At 46.6% G+C, this 20,983-nt stretch overlaps 1 protein-coding gene across 1 annotated transcript in view; it reads left to right on the top strand.

Moving 5' to 3' along the window:
• Positions 1–20,981, top strand: part of Rffl (ring finger and FYVE like domain containing E3 ubiquitin protein ligase) — a gene marked incomplete at its 3' end in the record, with an annotated part of 26,001 nt that extends 5,020 nt beyond the window's left edge. The window contains exons 2-7 of the mRNA XM_031354052.1: positions 5,725–5,912; positions 11,605–12,015; positions 15,484–15,567; positions 16,425–16,635; positions 18,152–18,175; positions 20,917–20,981. Coding sequence (XP_031209912.1) covers positions 5,733–5,912; positions 11,605–12,015; positions 15,484–15,567; positions 16,425–16,635; positions 18,152–18,175; positions 20,917–20,981 — 975 coding nt within the window. The remainder of the gene's footprint in view (positions 1–5,724; positions 5,913–11,604; positions 12,016–15,483; positions 15,568–16,424; positions 16,636–18,151; positions 18,176–20,916) is intronic.
• Positions 20,982–20,983: the final 2 nt, after the last annotated feature.

Below are 20,983 nucleotides of genomic sequence, written 5' to 3'. Positions count from 1 at the left end.
AAAAAAAAAAAAAAAAAAAAAAAAAGTTTTTTTAAAACCTGGGGGATTCTTGAACATGCCTGTACATTGCCAAAAAAGTTCTAATAGAGTCAGAGCCAGGCTACAGGGTAGACTGAGGCTACAGGGTGGACCAAATTCTAAGTCTAGAGCCCTCTGGTTAGCTCCTGACTTCGCTATCTGTTTTCTTTGACTTTCAGCAACTTATTTCTCTGAACCTTGGTTTTCTTACCTGAAAGTGAATGGACCTGCCTTGTTAGACTTGCTGGAGCTAATGCTAGGTGAAGTACCTGGCTCCAAGTCTGGCAGGAAGCAAGAGATGACTACTCTGTCTTCACTTCTCAAATACATACATACTTATCAGTTACTTCAGAGAACCTCGACTGTGCCATATTGCTGGGCCTTCCCCAGCATTTCCCTCCAAAGCCTCTTCAGTTGTACTTTAATTGCTTTTTAAGGCTAGCATAGAAGATGAAACTCAACCCATCCTGTATTAACGATCCATAACACCGGATACTTTGCTTTATGCACTTAGAACCTAGATGCTGTCAGTCATTCCAGGAATACATTAGTGGCCATAGATGGGCCACCCCTGGATAAGTGAGATGATTCAGCCATTTGATGATTTGCTGTGTCAAAAGGTACCTCCCTGAGGCTGGAGGTGGGGGGGTGCCCCAACTGGGTATTTTTAAGGGCTCTTTGTAAGGTCCTATACAGCGGGTTTACTATGAATGTATTAATTCCTGGATGTAGCTATTTGCATCTGTGAAGCTCCTGTTGCAGAGCCACTTCAGTGCACTGAACATTTAATTAGAATCAGAACAGGTTGCATGCCAACCTTGGGGACATTCATGTCTGTGCAAGGGTGTCAGAGCCTCTAGAAATCGAGTTATAAACAGTTGTGAGCTGCCATGTGGGTGCTGGAAATTGAACCTGGGTTCTTTGGAGGATCAGCCCGTGCTCGGAACTGCTGAGCCATCTCTCTGGCCCCAGAACTCCCTTTCTATCCCCACTCCTCTCAGGCCCAAGCCCTTAACAGACAGTGATCTACTTAAAGTTATTTGCCTTGAGCAGGTGTTCAAAATGCATGAGTGTTTTAAAATTACTTAGGAATCTAGTTTATTGGTGGTGGTAGGTTTTTTTTGTCTTTGTTTGTTCTTTTTTCTTTTTTACAAACCATATTATCTGCCTTCTTGCCTCTATGGTGGTGTACCAAATCCACCTGGAATAGGCAATATGTTTCACTCTGTTGTTGACATCATAGTTTTCCCCATTCAGCATCAAATGCCAGCATATCTCACGAAGTGCGCTAGCCACACCTGCCTCTCCTGTAGAGATACTTTGTGAACAGTATGGCTTTCTCTTTCACTCCGCACCTTGCATCCCCTACCTTCTGCCCTTCATGCATGGTGGAAGGTCTCAGCCAAGCACAGTAAAAGTGCTCATGGTGTTTGCCCAGAATCCGTCTTCTCAGAGTAGGGTTGGGAGTTTGGGAGGAACCATCAATAAAGGTGTGGTTGTTTTCTTTTTAAGATCTAGAAAGGAGTTTGTAGGACAGAGAATGGAGCTTTCAAAGTGTCCTGTTTACCCACTCCCCAAAGCTGGTTCCCTGGTTAGTCATTTAAGCAATGTGGTCAGATGGTGTTTGTTTAGGGCTAAGGGATCAGAAGAGCCTTCCCAAGAGAGTGGCATTGTTAGCATGATGGCCTCCTGCCCTGGGAGCCTCCTGTGAATGCAGGTGTTAGATGAGTACTTTAACTGACCACGCTAGCAGATGGTTCTTTTCCAGTACTTAAATTTCTCAGTGAACTTTGCTTGGCTTGGATTTGTTCTGTTTGACTGACTCGGGTCTGAGGTATTTTGACACTGGTACTCTTGTCACTTGCCACCTCTGTTCCATAGTTAACCATCCCTGAATGCACATACCCAGATGAACATGGACTTGTGGGGTCACAGTGTGGCAAGAGTTAAGTCTTCTCAGGGGGCCATCTGCTTCCTTTCAGAGCAGATGAATAGGCTGTTCTTCCAAGATGTTTAGAAGAGGCCTTTGTGGTTGGAGAGACAGACTGTGGAGGAAGCTATTGCCCTGACTCCTAGCTGAGAAGTGGGCCTGGTCTTCTGTATCCCAGTGGCTGATGGTAGCTCTAGTGTCTTTCTGGACCCCCAGGTCTTGTGGATGAGGGCCTTGTCCAGTCTCAATGCCTTGTCATAGAGGCCGCTTCCTCCTAAGGGCTCATCAGGCCAGTGGAGTCTGACATGCAGCCTTTTGTTTCTGTGCTGCCTGTACCCCACTCTGGTTCTGTGTATTTCCAGTGCATCAAACACTCCTAAATCCCTGTCTTCTGCCTAAATGTGCACACATGGACATACTTGTGCTGTAGGTGTGAAACTCAATTTTTAATCAACTTAACTCACATATAAAGTAATCACGATAAAGTCCTGTTCATTCCCTTGGAATACAGGATTTTCCCCATGGCCCCTGGTAAAGTTCTTTACATCATCCACCCCACCCAGCCAGCCTTACTAAGCATCTTGTAGTTAGTTATCTCTCTTCTGTGGTGCATATCATTTGTTACTGTTCGTCTTAGGAAATGCTTCTATTCCTGACTATCTGGTAAACACTCCCTGCTGTCACATCAAGATGTGGTCCTTTATTAGTGAACTATTTCCTTGTCTTGCCTCTGCACCCTCCCTACCCCCATACTTTGTTCAAACCTCCATTAGAATACTGTCAACTCTGGTAGACCTGTAGACTCTTAACTCCCTGGGGAGCTACTGGGAAGGGACAAAGGGATTGGCATTAGGAACAGTTACACGTGTATTGAGTGAGGGGATTCTGTTCATGATTTATTTTTTAACAGAGTCTTAGAGGGAGCTCTGACTTACCACATCAACCTGACTGGCCTTGAGCTCACAGAGATCTGCCTTGCTCAGCCTCCTGAGTGATGGAATTAAAGGCGTGTACTGCTTGCCTGGCTTAGGAGAGGTTTTAAAAGAAGTTACTGAGTCATGCATGGCCTTGTCCCATCCCATGCAGACAGGCCCAGAAAGCCACATGGTAAGCTAGCAAAACCTCTAGGTTTATAGTCTTCCTTTGCCTTCCTGGAGGAAACTGTAGTAAAAGGCATTTTTACAGTGCAGACAGAAGCAACTAATGTGTGTCGAGTGCATTACTGTCCTGTAGAGTGTCAGAGGACAAACATGAAGTACAGAGGAGGTGTCCCAGGTTAAAGGTGGAAAGCACAGCCCACAGGCAGCAGAGCAGGACAGGACTGTGCCCTCCCTGTCCGCATGCACTCAGACATATTAACGTGTGATTTAAAGAACTGTACAACTCCCTCTTCAGGGAAATGCCGCTCATATTCTTGCCAACAAAGAACTCCTTTTAGGCTGAGCATTCCCGCTGTGTGTGGTGGTACACATGGCCAGTGGAGGTAGGAGCTTGAGGAGTTCCAAGACATCTTGGCTAAGTAGCGAGTTCAAGACCTGCCTGGGCTACTCGAGACCCTGCCTCAAAACAACCCCTACAGAAACTCATTAGCTTATGCATGCCTGGCTCGGCCTTTACCATCACACCATATGCGCTATGAATTTGCAGTAAGGCAGATTGGGTTTCTTACCTGGTAACTTAGCTGCTCTGGTAAGTGACAGACAGACGGACAGATGGTGGTGGTGTGTGCTTACCCAAGATGGCTTGACTAGTCAGCAACCCTTACCGAGCCACCTGGGCAACAGCCCGGACACTGTCACATTCTTTTTTCTCGCAGGGGTCGTGGTCAGGTGGTCGGGTGCTAATCTAAGGTGCCTATAGAAGAAAATGATCTATATCATAGGTGTGTCAAAGGCCGTGTTAGAAAGTCTAAAACATTCTGGAGAGGTTAGGACGACTAAAATTGTGACCCATGGAACCCTGCCCTCCCTTCCTTGCTGTGCCCTGCTTTTTCTTTTATGAAATAACCAGTGTTAGATTGATTTGCCTCTTAGTTCCTTCCAGTTTCTGTCTTTGAACTGTGAAAATGCCTTTCCTTAAAAAGGGACAATGCAGGAAGTATCCATTTGTGTGTGTGGATTATTGGATAACAGCACTAGATGTTTCATTGTGCATCTCTTTGAGCAAAGAGCTTAGGCTCAGAATGTCCATGCAGATGACCGCTGGCTCTGCTGTGGGGTGCACTTATGTCTCCCTGCAGTGCTCTGTGTTTAGTAGACCCCATGGGGACGCACCCAGGCCTCCCCTCAGTACTTGGTGTTTAGTAGACCAGCATCAGGCCCTCTAACATTTGAGGGGTTTGATACTGTTAGGTTCTGTTAACTTAAAAATCAGCCTCATGCTGGGCAGTTGTGGCAGGCCTTTAATCCCAGCACTTGGAAGGCAGAGGCAGGCGGATTTCTGAGTTCGAGGCCAGCCTGGTCTAGAGAGTGAGTTCCAGGACAGCCAGGGCTACGCAGATAAACCCTGTCTCGGAAAACAAAAAACAAAACAAAACAAAAAAAAAACAACCTTACCCTCAATACATAAGTAGATAAAACACTTAAACCACAGAGTCACTGATTGACAGGGACCCAACATTGTTGGGTATTTGTTGCATGCAGAGCACCACTGGACTCCAGTATAGACATTGGGGAGTCATACATCCTGCCCTGGATGAGGTAAAGTAAATGATCTGTGTAGGAAGCTTTCGAAGTGCTGCCTCAGGGCCTGGGAGACTCAGCTCAGAGGATAGCCCTTGCGGAGGATCTGAGCTGTTCCTAGCACCCCTTCAGTAGCTCACAACCTCTTGAAACTCTAGCTCCCTCTTCTGGCCTTTATGGTTCCTTCACTCTTGTGGCATCCACTCTCACAGACACATGTATGTCTGTAAATAAGGTGGATCTTTAAAAGAACAGTGCAATCATAGAAGCTTAGTGGAGCAGGAATATGGATTAAGATATTACTTGTATAGGCTAGTGGGAGGGAAAGTCAAAAGATAACATGGTTTAAGGATAAGACTGAGGATTTAGAGTCGGAGACCTGGGCTTTTACAGTCTCAGCTTTCTAGTTAGTCTCTGGCGTTAGCTTCAAGTCTGGCTGGTTTATATACGTTTTTGGTTTTCCAAGATGGGCTTTCTCTGTGTAACATCAGTTCACTCATAGATCAGGCTGGCCTCTAACTCAGAGATCCACTTGCCTCTGTCTCTGCCTTCTGAGTGCTGGGATTAAAGGCATGCCATCTATATACTATTTTTTTCAGAGAACTTGCTATGTTGCCCCTTTGTGCCTCAACTAGTTGGGTAGCTGGACCTACAGGTATACGTCACTGCGTCTGGCTTTGCCCATTTACAATAACCCTCCATGGTTAGTGTGTGTGAGAGAGAAAGTACTTTCTGAGCTTCAGGGCAAGACGATGCCCTTGAATAAAGTGGGTGTTAAGCTGGTTGTAATTGTAAGGTAAGAATGAATTTCAATGAAGCAAGATTTCAGATTAAACCACTCAGGAAGAGGCCACCTTACAAAGGTTTTATACCAGCATGGTAGCTCACTTTGCTCTGGCAGATCAAATGTCTTCAACATTTGGAACACTTAACTCTGGTGGTAGATGGTGAGGCACGTCTTCCATGGCCCCTGGAGTTATGGCCTCACACTTGCTGGCGCTGGTGTGGAGCATGTATCCTGCCTTGCCTGTGCACACAGGGATAAAAGTGGAGTTGTGCTACATGTTAACTCTTACCTCTTCACTCCTGTGCCAGATTTTATCATGTGGGCATCCTGCTGCAACTGGTTCTGCTTGGATGGACAGCCTGAGGAGGCACCACCACCACAGGGAGCCAGGACACAAGCCTATTCCAACCCTGGGTACAGCTCCTTCCCTTCCCCCACAGGCTCGGAACCCAGCTGCAAGGCCTGTGGGGTCCATTTCGCAAGCACAACCCGGAAGGTAAGTGCCATTGCACCATGACCCCAGGACCTCAGGCCAGATCTCTACCTCTGTGGTGCTGGGGGCCCAGGACTGTCCTAGAATGTTCAAGAACAACTGTTGCAAGTGAAGGCAGAGCATCTCAGCATAGACTCCTGAACTCAGACGGCAGCATCACTGCTCGCTAGCTGTCTGACTGAACCCCCCCTGTGAGGGTTCCTTTCTAGGGCTGGGAATGAGGTGAGGTCGCTAAGTGCCCAGTACCATGCCGGAAACGTGGTAGGTGTTGGCTCTTGACTGTCACGTACAAACCCGGCCGCAGATTAACCTTATCTTCATTATCACAAGCCTGTCAGAGCTTCCTGAGAGACAGGGAAACCCTAGCAGAGAATCTGGAGCCCGCTCACTGCCATAACCAACTGCTGGGGTATAGGTGTCCCTTTGCAAGTGCCCTCAGGCAGCACATGTCCTGCAGAACAGGAGGTCAGTAACACGGAGTGGCCAGTAGGATTCGAGGATGACATGAGGATGACACAGTGACAACAGGAAACCAAGGGGAAGTGATTCTTTTTTAAGCTTTCTACTATGGGTGAGAGACTGTTGAAGGTTTTAGCGTAGTGGTGAACCTTAACCCGATGTGGTGATTTTGAGGTCACCCTGAGCTACATAGTAAAACCCTGTTTCAAACAACAACAAAAAATTCAGACTTACAATTTTACTAAGATGTTGTTGTTGTTGTTGTTGTTGTTGTTGTTGTTGGGACAGAGTCTTAACTCTGTAACCTAAGCTAGTCTCAACCTGACTGACTTAATCTAGCTGACCTCAGACTCAAGGCAGTCTCCCTACCTCAGCCTCCCAAGCTGGGATTACAGGTGCGAAGTATACCACTATACCTTGCTTTTTGAGACAAGGTTTCTCTGTACAGCCCTGGCTGTCCTGGAACTTGCTCTGTAGACTAGGTTGGCCTTGAACTCAAAATAGATCCACCGGCTTCTGCCTCCTGAGTGCTGGGACTAATGGTGTACGTTACCACCAACCAGTAGATTTTTTTTTTCTCAATTTATTATTATGGATGCCTGCAGGCCAGAAGAGGGCACCAGATCTCATTATAGATGGTTATAAGCTACTATGCAGTTGCTGGGAGTTGAACTCAGGACTTCTGGAAGAGCAATCAGTGTTCTTAACCTCTGAGCCATCTCTCCAGCCGTGTGTGTGTGTGTGTGTGTGTGTGTGTGTGTGTGTGTGTGTGTGTGCTTTTGTGTGTGTGTGTGTACGTGTATGTATGTATGTATTTTAATTTAGATTTTTTTGTTGTTGTTGTTTCTTTCACTTAATCCTCACAGTAATTATAGTGGCTTTAGAAACTACCAAAGCCTGTTTTATAAGTGACAAAATCTTAGAGCTTAAAATTTAAAAAAAGAAAACTGTACATGTCAGGTTCCTGGAAACCAGCAAGAGACATCAGCGTAGTCATTCTTTTTCCCATAAACAATACTTCACTATCCCATGCTTTAAGTACTAGATCCAGGATTTAAACTAAGATCATAGACTTCAAGCAACCCATAAGCAACATTTGAGATGTTAAGCAGAGGATGACAGGTAACGGGCCCAGGGTCTCGGGAACATGGGGATGATAAAAATTGCTTTCCTCCCACACTGGAAATAAGTGCTAAAATCTAGCTGGTGTCAGACATGACCTGGGCTAAGTGGATGGGGGTGAAGGAGCGGTTGCCCTTGCTTAGGGAGCTTGCAGCAGGACAGAGAGGTCTAGCAGGGTACACATAGTCAGGCAGAGAAACACTGCTGTGGCCTGAAGCACCATGGGGGAGACAGACAGATCTCAGTTTGGAGGATGAAAGATGTTACTGGTACAGTGTTTTCTTGCTCTAAATTATGAATTAATTTTGTGCAATTCACAGTGAATTTTGTGAATGTTAAGGATGATTTCTGCTGCAAGTATTTTTTCATTTGCAATTTCACGCTTAAATGGATCAGCCTTCTTAAGGGTTTGGCATTTCTTCCAGAGACTTTTAAGATAGCTTCTCTGCAAGTAGTTGAACTGCCTTGATTTCATGAGTCCTGCTGTTGTTTCCTTCCTTCCTTCCTTTCCTCCTTCCTTTCTTTCTTTCCTTTGTGGTCATTATTTTCTATATGCTCACTGGGTGTGTAGAGAATACAGGTAAGGTGTGTCCCCTGGGTCCGCCGGGTTCTCAGTCCTAGAGAGAAGGGACAGTTTTGTTACAAGCTAGCTGTCTTGTCTGTACTGGTGACGCCTGGCTGTAGAGTTGCAGTGGCCTAACAGTTTCAGAGTGAGTTCTGGTACCTAGTCTCTTTAGCTGGACCAGCATGAGACGGGGGAGGAACTTGGGCATAGTATTCAGATTCAGAGCAGGAGAGTGGCCTTTTGGTGTTGAGAAGAGCTAAGATAGACCAGAGGGGAAATAGTGGGTGGTGCCTTCCTCTGCATTACGGGGTGTGTGTGGGGTGTGTGTGTGTAAACGATCTCTGTTATTCAGTGGTTCAGGAGCCAGCAAGATGAAAGTATGGGCCTGTGCACTGCCAGGGAATTTGTTTCAGGCCAGGCCAGCCTGGTGAAGGGGAAAAACCAAGGAGGGTGGTGCCTGGCCAAGGCTGGCACTAGCTAGCTCTTGATGAAGGACAGGCCCAGAACGTTTTTGTTGTTACTCTGGCATGACCCATTTATTAGGATCACACAGGCTTTTCCTTTGCTCACTCTCCACCCTTTGTTGACAGCCCATCTCCCCCCTTTGCTGCTGTTTCAGAGTGAGGTTTGCTTCGGAGTTCCTGGTGGGCAGGGGCAGGAGAAACTGGGTTGTCATCTCTACCTTCTGATCTTGCATCCAGACACTACACACATTTGAAGAAGAGAGATTTGGATCTGGCTGATTGAGCAACACAAGCCTCATAGCTGTGTAGAGCAGGGTCTTGTCAAACTGCATTGACTTAGGTAACATTCCACGTGGGGACCACAGCTTCATGACACTGCAGCCTCATTTTCAGCCAGGCATCCTGCACCAGGAGCACTCAGAACTCCCATTTTCCACTTGTATGGCTGCTGGTGTAAGATCCTGTTGAGCCTTTGCTTACCGGAGACCCCCTGAATGAATCACGTGGAGCCTGATCAATGCAAAAAGCAAGAGGATTTTTAATGTTCCAGTGCACTGGGGCCTTCCCAGACCCTAAGGAGAGGTGGTGACCCTGCACAACTTGTTCCGTGAGCTTTTTGTTTTTTTGTTTTTTGTTTTTTGTTTTTTCGAGATAGGGTTTCTCTGAGTAGCCCTGGCTATTCTGGAACTCACTCTGTAGACCAGGCTGGCCTCGAACTCAGAAATCCACCTGCCTCTGCCTCCCAAGTGCTGGGATTAAAGGTGTGTGCCACTACCGCCGGGCTGTTCAGTGAGCTTATATACAATTTTCAGGGCAGCAGCCATTAGACACAATGTGATTGGCAAAACAGTGTGACTTTTTAAAGTCCCTGATTGGTCTTCAGGGAATGAGGTGGTGAGGACTTCCTTTGTCTGAAGGTGGGCGAAGGTCCACCCTGCGGAATGTGTCCCCACCCGCAGGTTGGGTCTCACCCTGTGGTCTGAGGAGTGTTAATTAGCCTCTCCCTTCCGGAGAATTCCACCACTTTCCCAAAGTTCCTGAGCTTTATCTCATAAAGCTCGTGCCCCCCCTCCCACCCCGGTGTTTTCAGAGGTGTCCCTGTTTACTTGGTTCTCACACTGGTCACAACTATTCTTTGCTGGTGTAGCCATGTGTCCTTTTAAGTTCCTGCACAGCTTACTTACTGTCCGGTCATAGCGGAATAGAGAGGGCACTGGTGTGTGTCCCATGCAACACCCAAGTTTTTACGATTTGTCTAGACTGTGATGGCACGTAGACAAACACTAATGAGAACTCTCTTATCTATGTGGATTCCTCAGCCCCACACAAAGGTTGCCCTGACCCTGCCTCTGAGAGACTCTGTCTTGGGTATCCTTTCCATATTGAGAAAAAAAGATGCAGAAACATGAACGCTAGTGTAACAGCTAAGCGACCATGAGATGAAAAGTTCCCAACCTCCTGAGCAGGTGCCCAGAGTGTTCAGGAGGACTGGCTCCAGCAGAGCTCAGATGTCAGTGTGTTTGCACAGCCTGCAGCTTGAGCAGCCTTGCTTAGCGTGCTGTCTGGGACTATGGGAGTGGCTGCACCAGGCAGTGCCAGCTCGCGGGGCAGTCCCACTTGTCTCTAAACTGAGACACTGTATGCTTTCACAAAGGAGAGAAGCTAGCATCCCAGTTCCTTGTCCTATCCAAATATTTATCTTGAAATGACCTCGTGTACCATCTACTTCCCAGCACTCTAAATGGCCTTGCTGGAGCAGGGAAACCTGTGAGCAGCCTCCGTGGACAGGGCACTGAATAGGAAGTAGGAAGCCGGGTCTCTGATTCTGTCCGTTGGCTGCTTGTATGGGGCTCAGCAAGGCACTGTGGCCACCTGGGATGGCATGATTGAGGCCACTGGACTACCAGCTGTCTTTCCTACCTGATCGTGAATATTTCTCCATTCTCTTGTAAAGGGCTTGAGGATGAAATGACAAGCCGGCCCCTGTAGCATCACAATAGGTTCTATTGACACCAGTGTTAACAATAGCTGCCACTTGAGCATGGTGACAAATGCCTGTCATCTCTGCTTGAGCTGCACGGTGAGACCCTATCAAAAACCCTGGAGATGTAGCTCAGTGGTACGCCACTTGCCTAGCTTGCAAAAGGTTCTCAAAACAACCAAATCCAGCACCAGCAGGAACAAACCTTGTAACCCTCCGCCTACTTGCTTTCCTCAGCAGTGAGCTATAAAGAGGCACAGATAGGAGCTAGATCCCAGCTCCCCTCCTCAGGACCTGCTGTGTAGCAGGTGTGCCTCAATGCATTGTTTGTCTATCTCCACAATGACCTTGGGAGAGAAGCCCTGGTTTCACCTGCTTCTTCTTCTTTTTTTTTTTTTTTTTTTTTTTTTTTTTTTTTTTTTTGTTTTGTTTTTAATTTAGGTTTCTTTTCTTTTAGATTTATTTATTATATGTAAGTACACTGTAGCTGTCTTCAGGCACCCCAGAAGAGGCAGAAGAGAGCATCAGATTTTATTACAGATGGTTGTAAGCCACCATGTGGTTATTGGGATTTGAACTCAGGACCTTTGGAAGAGCAGTCGGTGCTCTTAACCACTGAGCCATCTCTCCAGCCCTTCACCTGCTTCTTACAGAAGGGAAACTGAGCAGCAGAGAACCCCACGTAACATAGCCAGATGACTCTGTGAGGCATTTGAGATGGAGACTTTAATAAAAATGCAGAGCCCCTGTATTCCAATACCAATATGGTATTGGTATTAATAGCTCCAGGTGTGTGTGTGTGTGTGTTAAAAATCACATAAGCCTTAAATGAAATTATAAATGTAAATGATTGTGTTGTATATACACATGGTATATAAATGTCAGGTTTCCTGTGGGTGGATGCAGACACAGGATTGGCCACCTGGAGGTGGCCTTTAATCTGAAAAGCCATAGTATGGCTCCTACCTTGGGTCCAGGGAACAGTTGAGTAGAGCAAGAGCCGTTGTGGGATGTCCTGCTGGCCACTGGTGGCTTTGCAGTCCCCACTGCTTTCTGACTTGTTCCTTCAAGCTGACATGCTTTCCTGTCTCTTGCTCTAAGCAGCAGACCTGCTTGGACTGTAAGAAAAACTTCTGCATGACTTGTTCCAGCCAAGAAGGGAATGGGCCACGCCTCTGCCTTCTCTGCCTACGGTTCCGAGCCACGGCCTTTCAGCGGGAGGAGCTCATGAAGATGAAGGTGAAGGACTTGAGGGACTATCTCAGCCTCCATGACATCTCTACCGAAATGTGCCGGGAGAAAGAAGAGCTAGTGTTTCTGGTGCTTGGCCAGCAGCCTGTAATTTCTGAGGCGGACAGGACTCGTGTTCCCCCTTTGCCCCAGGCCTTCGCTGAGCAGCAGGCCTTCCTGACCCAGCCTCAAACCAGCACAGTACCTCCTACCTCACCTGGCCTCCCTTCTTCACCTGCACAAGTCACCTCTGTTCCCTTAGCCCAGGATCAGGAAACTCAGCAGGTAGGAACCAGCATGCAGCCTCACCCCTATGTCTGCTCAGGGACTCTTTGCCCTCCCCCACTGCATTGTGGGAATGGGGTGTCAAGTATAATGTATAATGGTGTAAAGCCTATTTGCTTGTTGATTCTAGAAGTGGTGTTTTCTGATCATTTAGACTCAAGCTCTGGCTCCAGGGATGGTAGGCCTAGTACCATGTTTTTGTGTGGTTTGTTTGTGATACCTTCATCCCCTAATTAGACTTAATTTTTTTTTTCATTGCTTCAGAAATACTTTGAGGAAATACTTTGGTTCCATATTGCACTCCGACTTACTGCCCTTTTGACTGAACTATCCTAACTGTGAGAGAGGGGAGGGCTGGGAGGCATTGGGAAGGGCCTTGCTGCTGCCCTGCTCACTATGTGTGAACAGCAGTGGTGAGCATGTTGTGGGGCTACAAGCTGCCTCATGGATACGTAGTGGTGCCTGGAAATGGTAAGCCAAGAGCAGCAGGTTGAGGCATGGGGAGTCTGTAGTTAGCCTACACTGTCTCCACCCTCAGGAAACCCTGGCAGAGACAGGCTAAGCATGAGACCCACTTGGTGTTTGTCTGGGGTTTGTCAGGAGTGGTGGTGTCACACAAATCTGCAGAAGTCCCTCACTGTTTCTGCAAGTCACACACACAGGGCTTGGGCACAGAAAGATTAGGACCTAGATCTCTATCTACTGATTTTTTTTTTTTCTCCTTTTTCTCTGTGTAGCCCTGGCTGATGGAACTCATTTTGTAGATCACACCAGGCTGGCCTTGAACTTAGAGATCCCCCTGCCTCTGCCTCCTAAGTGCTGGGGTTAAAGGTGTGCCCCACCACACCTGGCTGATTTTTGTTTCACTTTTGGTGCTAGACCTTCAGCATGGTGGGCAAAGGGCTCTCCTGTTGAGCTATAGCACAACCCCACAATTATGGTCTGACTCCTTGGTCATCTAGAGCATGTTTTGAACCTAGAACAATGAAAGAAACCCCGTTGGCCCCGTTTGCAGAGAGGCTCAACTCCCATAGCATGTCTGTGGAACACGGAGCTGCTAAGAACTTGCAGTTCCTTTGCCACATATGACATGGATGGCTGTGCTTCTAGATTATAGTCACCTCCTTTGCCAGGACTGGCCACTCATTTAGCTCTCAACGCATATGAAGGCCAACATGATAGTAAAATCTATCTACAAAACAGTCATCTAACTCCCTGGTTGGCCTAAGTCTTTTTTTTTTTTCTCCAACGCTGTTCATTAATGCTTTCCTGAGCTTGGTCTGTTGGATAGGTTTTACCTCTTGCTATATATTCATTCCTTTTTGCTTGCTTTTGAGAGGAACTTTGATGTGTAGTGTAGTGAGCAAGGACAGGAACCAGAGGAAATATTTTTTCATTTAGAACCTTCAGAAAGGCCAGGTATGGTGTTTATACCCTAATCTCAGCACTTGGGGGATGGAGGCATGCATGTCAGGATTTTGAGGCCAGCCTCTTCTACATAGTGAGTTCAAGGCCAGCCTGGGCCTACATGAGATTCTGTCTCAGAAGAGGAAGAGGAGATTTTTCAATGTAAGATATATAAACACCATTTTGTCACTAACCAGAATTTTCCTGTAGCGACAGGTCTTACTGTACCTGTATTATTGGATGCCTCTCCTCTGTAGTATCAGCTTCTATTCTGATGCTGCCTGAACTTTGCAAACAGGGAAAACAGGCATGGGGAAGTTAAAATAACTTGGGCAAGGCTATATGCTGCATAAGTCACAGTGAGCTGCACCCAGGGATGCAAAGCTAACAGTTCTAGCCCTACTAGGTTCCATCCTTCTGCTTTGATGTCCTAGCAGTATTTGCTGGGGAGGGAAGTGTATGTAATAAGCTGAGTAGTAGTCCGATAGATACTAGTTATAGATTCTTATTTAACCAATGGGCAGACTGGGACGATAAGAGAGTTTGCAACATGAATTCCAGTTGCCCTTTCTAGGGAACAAAAGATATTCAAAAGCTGTCTACTCAGGAACAAGCCAGATAAGACCTCAAGGTAATACCAAGGTGACAACTGGCCTGGTGTACCACATCTACTAGAAGCTAGGAGGAAACCGGAGAAAGCTGGAATTGTCGATGAAGACTGGCTGCATCCCCATAGGTGTGGCTTTCATTGCTTAGGGTGTTGTAAGCTCTTTCCACTGTAATCATTCGCCCTCTTGGCGAATGGCTGGAGTTGTCAGGGCACTCTGGTTGCCCAGGTTGTCTCTCTTCACTGTTCATCCAGGTTCTAAGGGAAAGGCCTGTCAACACAGCGTGCCTGTTGCTCTGAGTTCACACAGTCCCTTTGCCTGGAGGCAGCTAAGAAGTGAAGAGCAGGAGTAGGGCGGAGTTTATGGTGGAAATGGTTAACAGAGTCAGGAGGTCACAATTCTGAGCAGTCTGATTAAGATGGGCCCTTTTGAGAGGGTAGAGTGCTGAACAGAATGGAGCCCCAGCTGAGGCCTGTGTGTCCTGTAGTCTTAGGGTGCTAGGTTCTTATAGTCATTAAACACACCTATGCAGCTCTGGAGTATGTCATGCCGTGTCCTGCTGGTTAGAATACATTTCCAGAATGTTAGAGACTGCAGACTGTGACTCTGTGTGTGTGTGTGTGTGTGTGTTGGGAAGGGGTGTGATAGTCAGTTGAGGAGACCAGGGAATTGATCTTTTTTTAAAAAAAATATTTTTTTATTTTATGTATATGAGTACACACTATAGTTGTACATATAGTTGTGAGCCTTCATCTGGTTGTTGGGAATTGACTTTTTTAGGACCTCTGCTGGCTCTGGCTGGCTCCGCTCGCTCTGGTAGACCCCGCTCGCTCCATCCCAAAGATTTATTTATTATTATACATATGTACACTGTACCTGTCTTCAGATGCACCAGAAGAGGGTGTCAGATCTCATTACGGGTAGTTGTGAGCCACCATGTGGTTGCTGGGATTTGAACTCATGACCTTCGGAAGAGCAGTGTGTGCTCTTACCCACTGAGCCATCTAACCAGAATGAGATTGATCTTAATAAGGAAATGAATGAGGTGTTTGAACAAACTAGTGGACACTGGTCCAGAGGCAGAACAGGCTGTGGGGAGGGCATTTGGCATACTGTTAAGAGAGAATGTGCTGGAGAGAAATCCTTCACCTCAACTGTCGAAGCTGAGTGCAAACTGGTGATGGGTGGTGGCTAATGCCACTCTCACTGATGGGCAGAATTAGCACATTCTTGTACTTGATGCAGTTTTCCATCCATTGAAATCTGTGTATTGTCTCTGACTGTGAGATTTGGCTGTTAGACAGCAGGCATTTGTGGTCCTCCTTTGGAAGCCTTGTGTCTGGAGGGAGATGGGAATACATTTTTGGACATTGATATGAACTGAAAGCGGCTCATGGTTTGTAAGTCACTGGGACATCTCTGTGGATGTGATGGCACCTTTCTCTTCCCACAGGCCATTGGCCATGTGTCTCAGGACCACGAGGAGCCCATCTTCCTGGAGAGCACAGCCAGAGTACCTACTGAGGATGAGACCCAGGTGGGGCCTCTGCTCGGTCTGTACTTTACTTTTGTTCTTTGCCTGGTCTTCTTGGGAAGTTCCTAGGAGCCTCAGCAGACTCATGTGCAACAAGAAGGGTCAGTCTGTAAGGATAGTCCTGAAGACCTTGACTCCATTCCAGATTAATCTTTGTTGCTGACAGTGTGAGCAGGCAGATCTGAGTCTACAGTAGAGGCTGGGGAACCTCCTGGCCTATGCCGTGTTCCAGTCCTTTGGCTTTCTAAGAGCTGCCAGGGATCCACTGTGGGTGCTGCTGTGAGAGCCCTGTTCTTGTCCTGTGGTCTAGGGTACAGTAGCCACTGTTGGGGAAGGAAGGACGGACGGACGACGAGGCATTCAGGCCTCAGCCACACAAGGAACTGGTACAGAGCACGGTTTTGAAGGGCCAGAGAGCTTCAGTGAGCCCATGCATGGAGTCCTGCCAGGGAGTCAGTACTGAGGAGAGACAGTATCACACCTGGGGTTTCCTCAGGAACCCTGAGTAGCAAGGACATTTGTCTCCTTTGTGGAAGGGTAACAGGTTCAGGATGGTAAGCAACTTAAAAAATACTGTCCTAGTATTTAGTGGAGGCAGCAGCATTGAGAGTCAGGGCCCTCTGGCCAACTAATCACCCTATATGCATAGTATTGATATGCCAGTGCGTGGCTGTCTGCACAAAGCACATGCCGGGGCAGAGAAAGACCAGTTTATTTTGTTGAGTCAAGCAGGTATCCTCTGTTTCATGTTCCTTGAGGTTGGTCAACAAAGTGCATTCTGATGCGTGCTCTGGGGGTCCTTGAAGAGAGTTTGCAGGGCCCAAGAGCTGAACCACCTCATCCTGTCTTTGCTGTTGCAGTCAGTTGACTCAGAGGACAGCTTTGTCCCAGGCCGGAGGGCCTCACTGTCTGACCTGACCCACCTGGAGGACATTGAAGGCCTGACCGTGCGGCAGCTGAAGGAGATCCTGGCTCGAAACTTCGTCAACTATAAGGGCTGCTGTGAGAAGTGGGAGCTGATGGAGAGGGTAACTCGGCTGTACAAGGATCAGAAAGGACTCCAGCACCTGGGTGAGGACTGGCAGGGTGAACAGAGCCCTCTCCCTGCCCATCCCACATGTGGTTAGCCTCAGGGGAAGCCAGTCTCCACATTTGTACTTCTCAAGCACCAAGACTGGGGCCAGGCATTGAATACACAGTTAAGTCCTCAGAGCAGCCTATGCAAAAGGCACTAGTAGTGTTATTCTTTCACTGGGGAGCCAGGATTTAAACTTAGAAGCACCTAAGGCCAGTGTCTTCCCACTGATACCCACTCTATCCGCATTGCTACCACCAACACTATTTAATCTGAATCAGTTTTGGGTTGGAAAGCAAATTCTTGAAACCTGTAGTGCGCTTGGCCTTCCCTTGTGTATACTTCCCAGAGCATTTTATATGGCGTCCTTTCAGGCGGCTCACACTGTCCTCATACTGCTTCATTGTAGATGTTTTTCTGTTAAATGCACAGATGTCCTGCAGAAGAGAACCTTGTCTGGCTGTTTTGCTAGGCAAGTACTCTACTGTGAAGCTTCATCCCCAGAACAATAGCAGTAACTTGGGTTTTCTTCCCTCGTGTGGGGGATCAACTACCCAGGGTCTTGTTCCATTTGCCAAGCAAGCTTTCAATTATTACTTTGTTTTGTTTTGGTTTTGGTTTTAACACAGAAACCTCATCTTCCTTTCTCATTACCAGCTGGTTTCGCTCTTAGAGCATTTTGATTCCTTGTACGATAAGCAGCTGTTAAAAGTCAAGCTTCAGGCCTTCCTCTAACAAAATTGAATAATTTAGATTGACCGAGTTAGGGGAAGCACTGGTTGTAGACTTGGGGCATGACAAGGAGTCTTGTTTTCCCTTTGGGATTATCTCAAGAGTTTCCTAAGAGTCCTAAAGACTTTGGGAATAGTTTTTAAGTTCTTGGTCTCACTGTCTCTGCTTGGACAGAAACTCGCTGTGGAGATTAGCTTGGCCTCAGACTCAGAGGATCCACCAGCCTGCACCTCTTCACATGCTTGGGATTGAAGGTGTTGCACTATCCTGTCCTGCTGCTGCTGTTGTTGATACTTTTTTAAAGACATGGTCTCAAAACATAGCTCAGGCTGCCCTGGGACTCTTGATCCGTCGTCCTCTGTCTCTTGTACTGGGATCATAGGCGTGTACCACCATGCCTGGCAGTAATACAACTCCATATAAGAGCTTTGTCCAGAATCGTCGGCTCATAGAAATAGTCAAATTCGACATTTTTACCCCATTAATGGCTTCAGAGGCAGCATTAAAGGATATTGTGTATGTGCAGTGTCTCTTAGCTGACACAGTAGTCAGTGTAGATCGGTGGCTCTGCATTTCTCAGAACAAAGTAGATGGAACCGCAAGGGCTCCCCTGTGTGACTTCTCAGCACACAGTGAATGAGGAAGGCAGGCATGTGTTTGGACTCCAGCCAGGTTCTGTTCTCAGGGTAGAGCTGACTGGAGTTTGTGATGGCAGGGTGGTGGGAGTCAAACTTTGTGCCACCAGACTCCTATTTATACATCATTTTCTTTCCCTTTCAGTGTCTGGTAATGAAGACCAAAACGGTATGTAATTGTTTGTGTTAAGGATAGGCTTAGGCTCTTGGCTTGTTTTGTCCTTCTGATTTCAACTCTGATGATAGCTGTCGACAGTTTTAAGAATCCCAGGGAGGCTGTAGGAAAGAGTCAGGTATTGCCCTTGCCCCACCCTATGAAGGAAGTTTATAGCTGCCTAGGGGCTTGGCTGAACTCCCTGGCTAGGGAGTATCATGCTCATTTCTCTGAGCAGTCTGTCTGGAGAGAGTCTTAAACATTCAGAGACATCATTTAAGTTTTTATGTTTTTGTTTTTTGAAGACAGGGTCTGCCTGTGTAGTCCTAGTTAGCTGGGAACTCACTATATAGACCAAGCTGGCCTCTTGCCAGCCAAACCAAAAAGCACAAGGGTGGTGTGACCTGAGAGCCCTTTTTGAATGGTAGCTCAGGGGGCAAAAGAGGTGTTTTGTGGATGCCCTCTGAGCTTAAAATGCATATCCTACCTGGCTACCTTTACTCCTGCCAGTGTGTTAAAGGTCACCACTAGGGGTATCCTCAGAGCACACTGTAGAACTTGGTTACCTGTGGGATGTTTTCACACATATTGTACCCTCTGAAAGCCTTGAAGGGCTTGGTTGTAAATTTCCCAAGAGAATATTCTCAGTAATGTTCCAATCTGTAGAGCACTTTAAAACTTTTCAGGCCTGGCAGTGGTGGTGGCACACACCTTTAATCCCAGCACTTGAGAGGCAGAGGCAGGTGGATTTCTGAGTTCAAGGCCAGCCTGGTCTACAGAGTGAGTTCCAGGACCCTGTCTTGAAAACACACACACACACACACACACACACACACACACACACACACACACACACAGACAACCCAAGAAAACAACAAAAAACTTTTCAGAAGAATTTAGCCTAAGTAAAATGGTCCACTGTGCGAATGGGCAGAGTTGAGCTTTCCACTTAGTCCCTGTAATCATCTGGGTTACTCTACCCCAATAATACCAAGATGAGATTAATCTATGTGTCACCATCTTTCCTTCTCCCCATTCCTTAGAGAATGCTAACCACTGAGTCGATGCTTCACTGAGTCTCCTCAGTGAAGTAATGAATGACTGAAATTCTGTAGATGACTCCATCTTGTTTTAGATATGTGTGTACCCTTGTAAACCTCTGTATTAAGGCCACAGTGGGTTTAAATAGGCTGAACTCTCTCAGCCAGCCACCTGCTGTGGGAAGTGTTCTTTGACTTGATGTGTGGTTCATAGTTATGTATGAGTAGCTATGTGAAAAATTTCCAGAACCACCAAACTAGCAAAAACAAATGTGTATGAGAGGACTTGTGCATTCAGTGACTTTACTTTTTAGATTAGTCCAGAACAGAAAAAAGGACTTAAAAGCAACAGAGAGAGGGCTCAGTGGTTAAGAGCAGTGACTACTCTTCCAGAGGTCCCGAGTTCAATTCCCAGCAACCACATGGTAGCTTTAAACCATCTGTAATGAAATGCTCCCTTCTGGTGTGTCTGAAGACAACAGTGTACTCATATAAATAATAAAACTTAAAAAAAAAAAGCTACAGAGAAATGGAGAATTCCCTCAGAGAGTTGCCAAGTCCATTTGGGAGCAGTGGCTAGCATGAGAACAATTTTGTTTTGCGGCTGCTTAATTTAGGCTGGTTTGACACACAGGAGATAGGTGGGCTTTTCACTTTGAAGGCTTGTCTTAGCTGAAGTAGGATAGTAGCTGTGTCCACCACTAGAATAAGCCTAAAGTTAGTATTTATTGAGAACTGTGTACTGGGCAGTTAGTAGTGTCTTGATAGTCTCTGCTCTTGGAGCCCTTATCCAGACGGCCACTATGTCTATGAACCTCTCTGATTTGAATGTGGACGATCTCAGCAGCCCTGTGTCTTTGGGCAAGCCACTTAACTCTAGTCTAAGTCATCTCATCTGTAAAACCTACTTTAGCACCTCTGGGTTAACACAGAAAGCTCTTAGGACCCTGCCTGACATATGGTAGGTAGTCAATGCGAGCAGTTATCAGTCCCTGGGCAGAATGTTCATTATCAGATGTTTAAAGAATACCTATCATGTGATTCATGTTTTGGGAATTCAAAGATAAGTATCTGACCTCAAAGCATAAAGCAAATGCTAAGCTTATGATTACGGTCTGAATAAGTTGAATTAGAAGCTCTTAGTCTACTGTGGGAGATAAGTGAATTATCATGCAGTACGATAAGCAGTCAGGGGTATGAATAAAATTCAATGGTTGTAGCACAGAAAAGGGAGCAGTGTATCTGCCCATGTCCTCCTATAGGGAAGTCTTTTCAGAAGCTTAGAGGTAGATTGTTGGATAGCACATGGGGTCCCCCATGACTCTCAGCTTTATTAAATCGGGTCTGTCTAGGTTTATAGATAAGCCTTAGGATTCTTAATGAACCATTCATAACAGTTCTGTTTATATCCAGACTTTTCTGAGCCAGTTTTTATCTTTTCTTCATATTCTACCTCAAGGGATGTGGTACCTAAGCACTGTTCACTCATTCAATTGGAGCCTCCTTGTCCTGAGTCCTGAGTTTTGATCTGGGAGTACCAGCCGCAAACCTGTTAGCAGGAGCGGGCACTTAAGCAGTTGGGGGTTGTTTGCTCACTGAGGGTTTGGATTTTTTTTGGATGGTGCTGAGGGAAAGTGTGGATTTGGGGGTTTTCTTAGTGCAGGCCCTTATATACAGAGACATAATCTTTTCTTCTTTTCTGCCTTGTTTGTCCAGGGGAAACAGTGCCTTCTGGCCTGGAGGAGAACCTGTGTAAGATTTGCATGGACTTACCCATTGACTG

This window comes from Mastomys coucha, unplaced genomic scaffold, assembly GCF_008632895.1.
Source record: "Mastomys coucha isolate ucsf_1 unplaced genomic scaffold, UCSF_Mcou_1 pScaffold5, whole genome shotgun sequence".
Lineage (NCBI taxonomy): Eukaryota > Metazoa > Chordata > Mammalia > Rodentia > Muridae > Mastomys > Mastomys coucha.
This window is presented reverse-complemented; position numbering and strand designations above follow the sequence as displayed.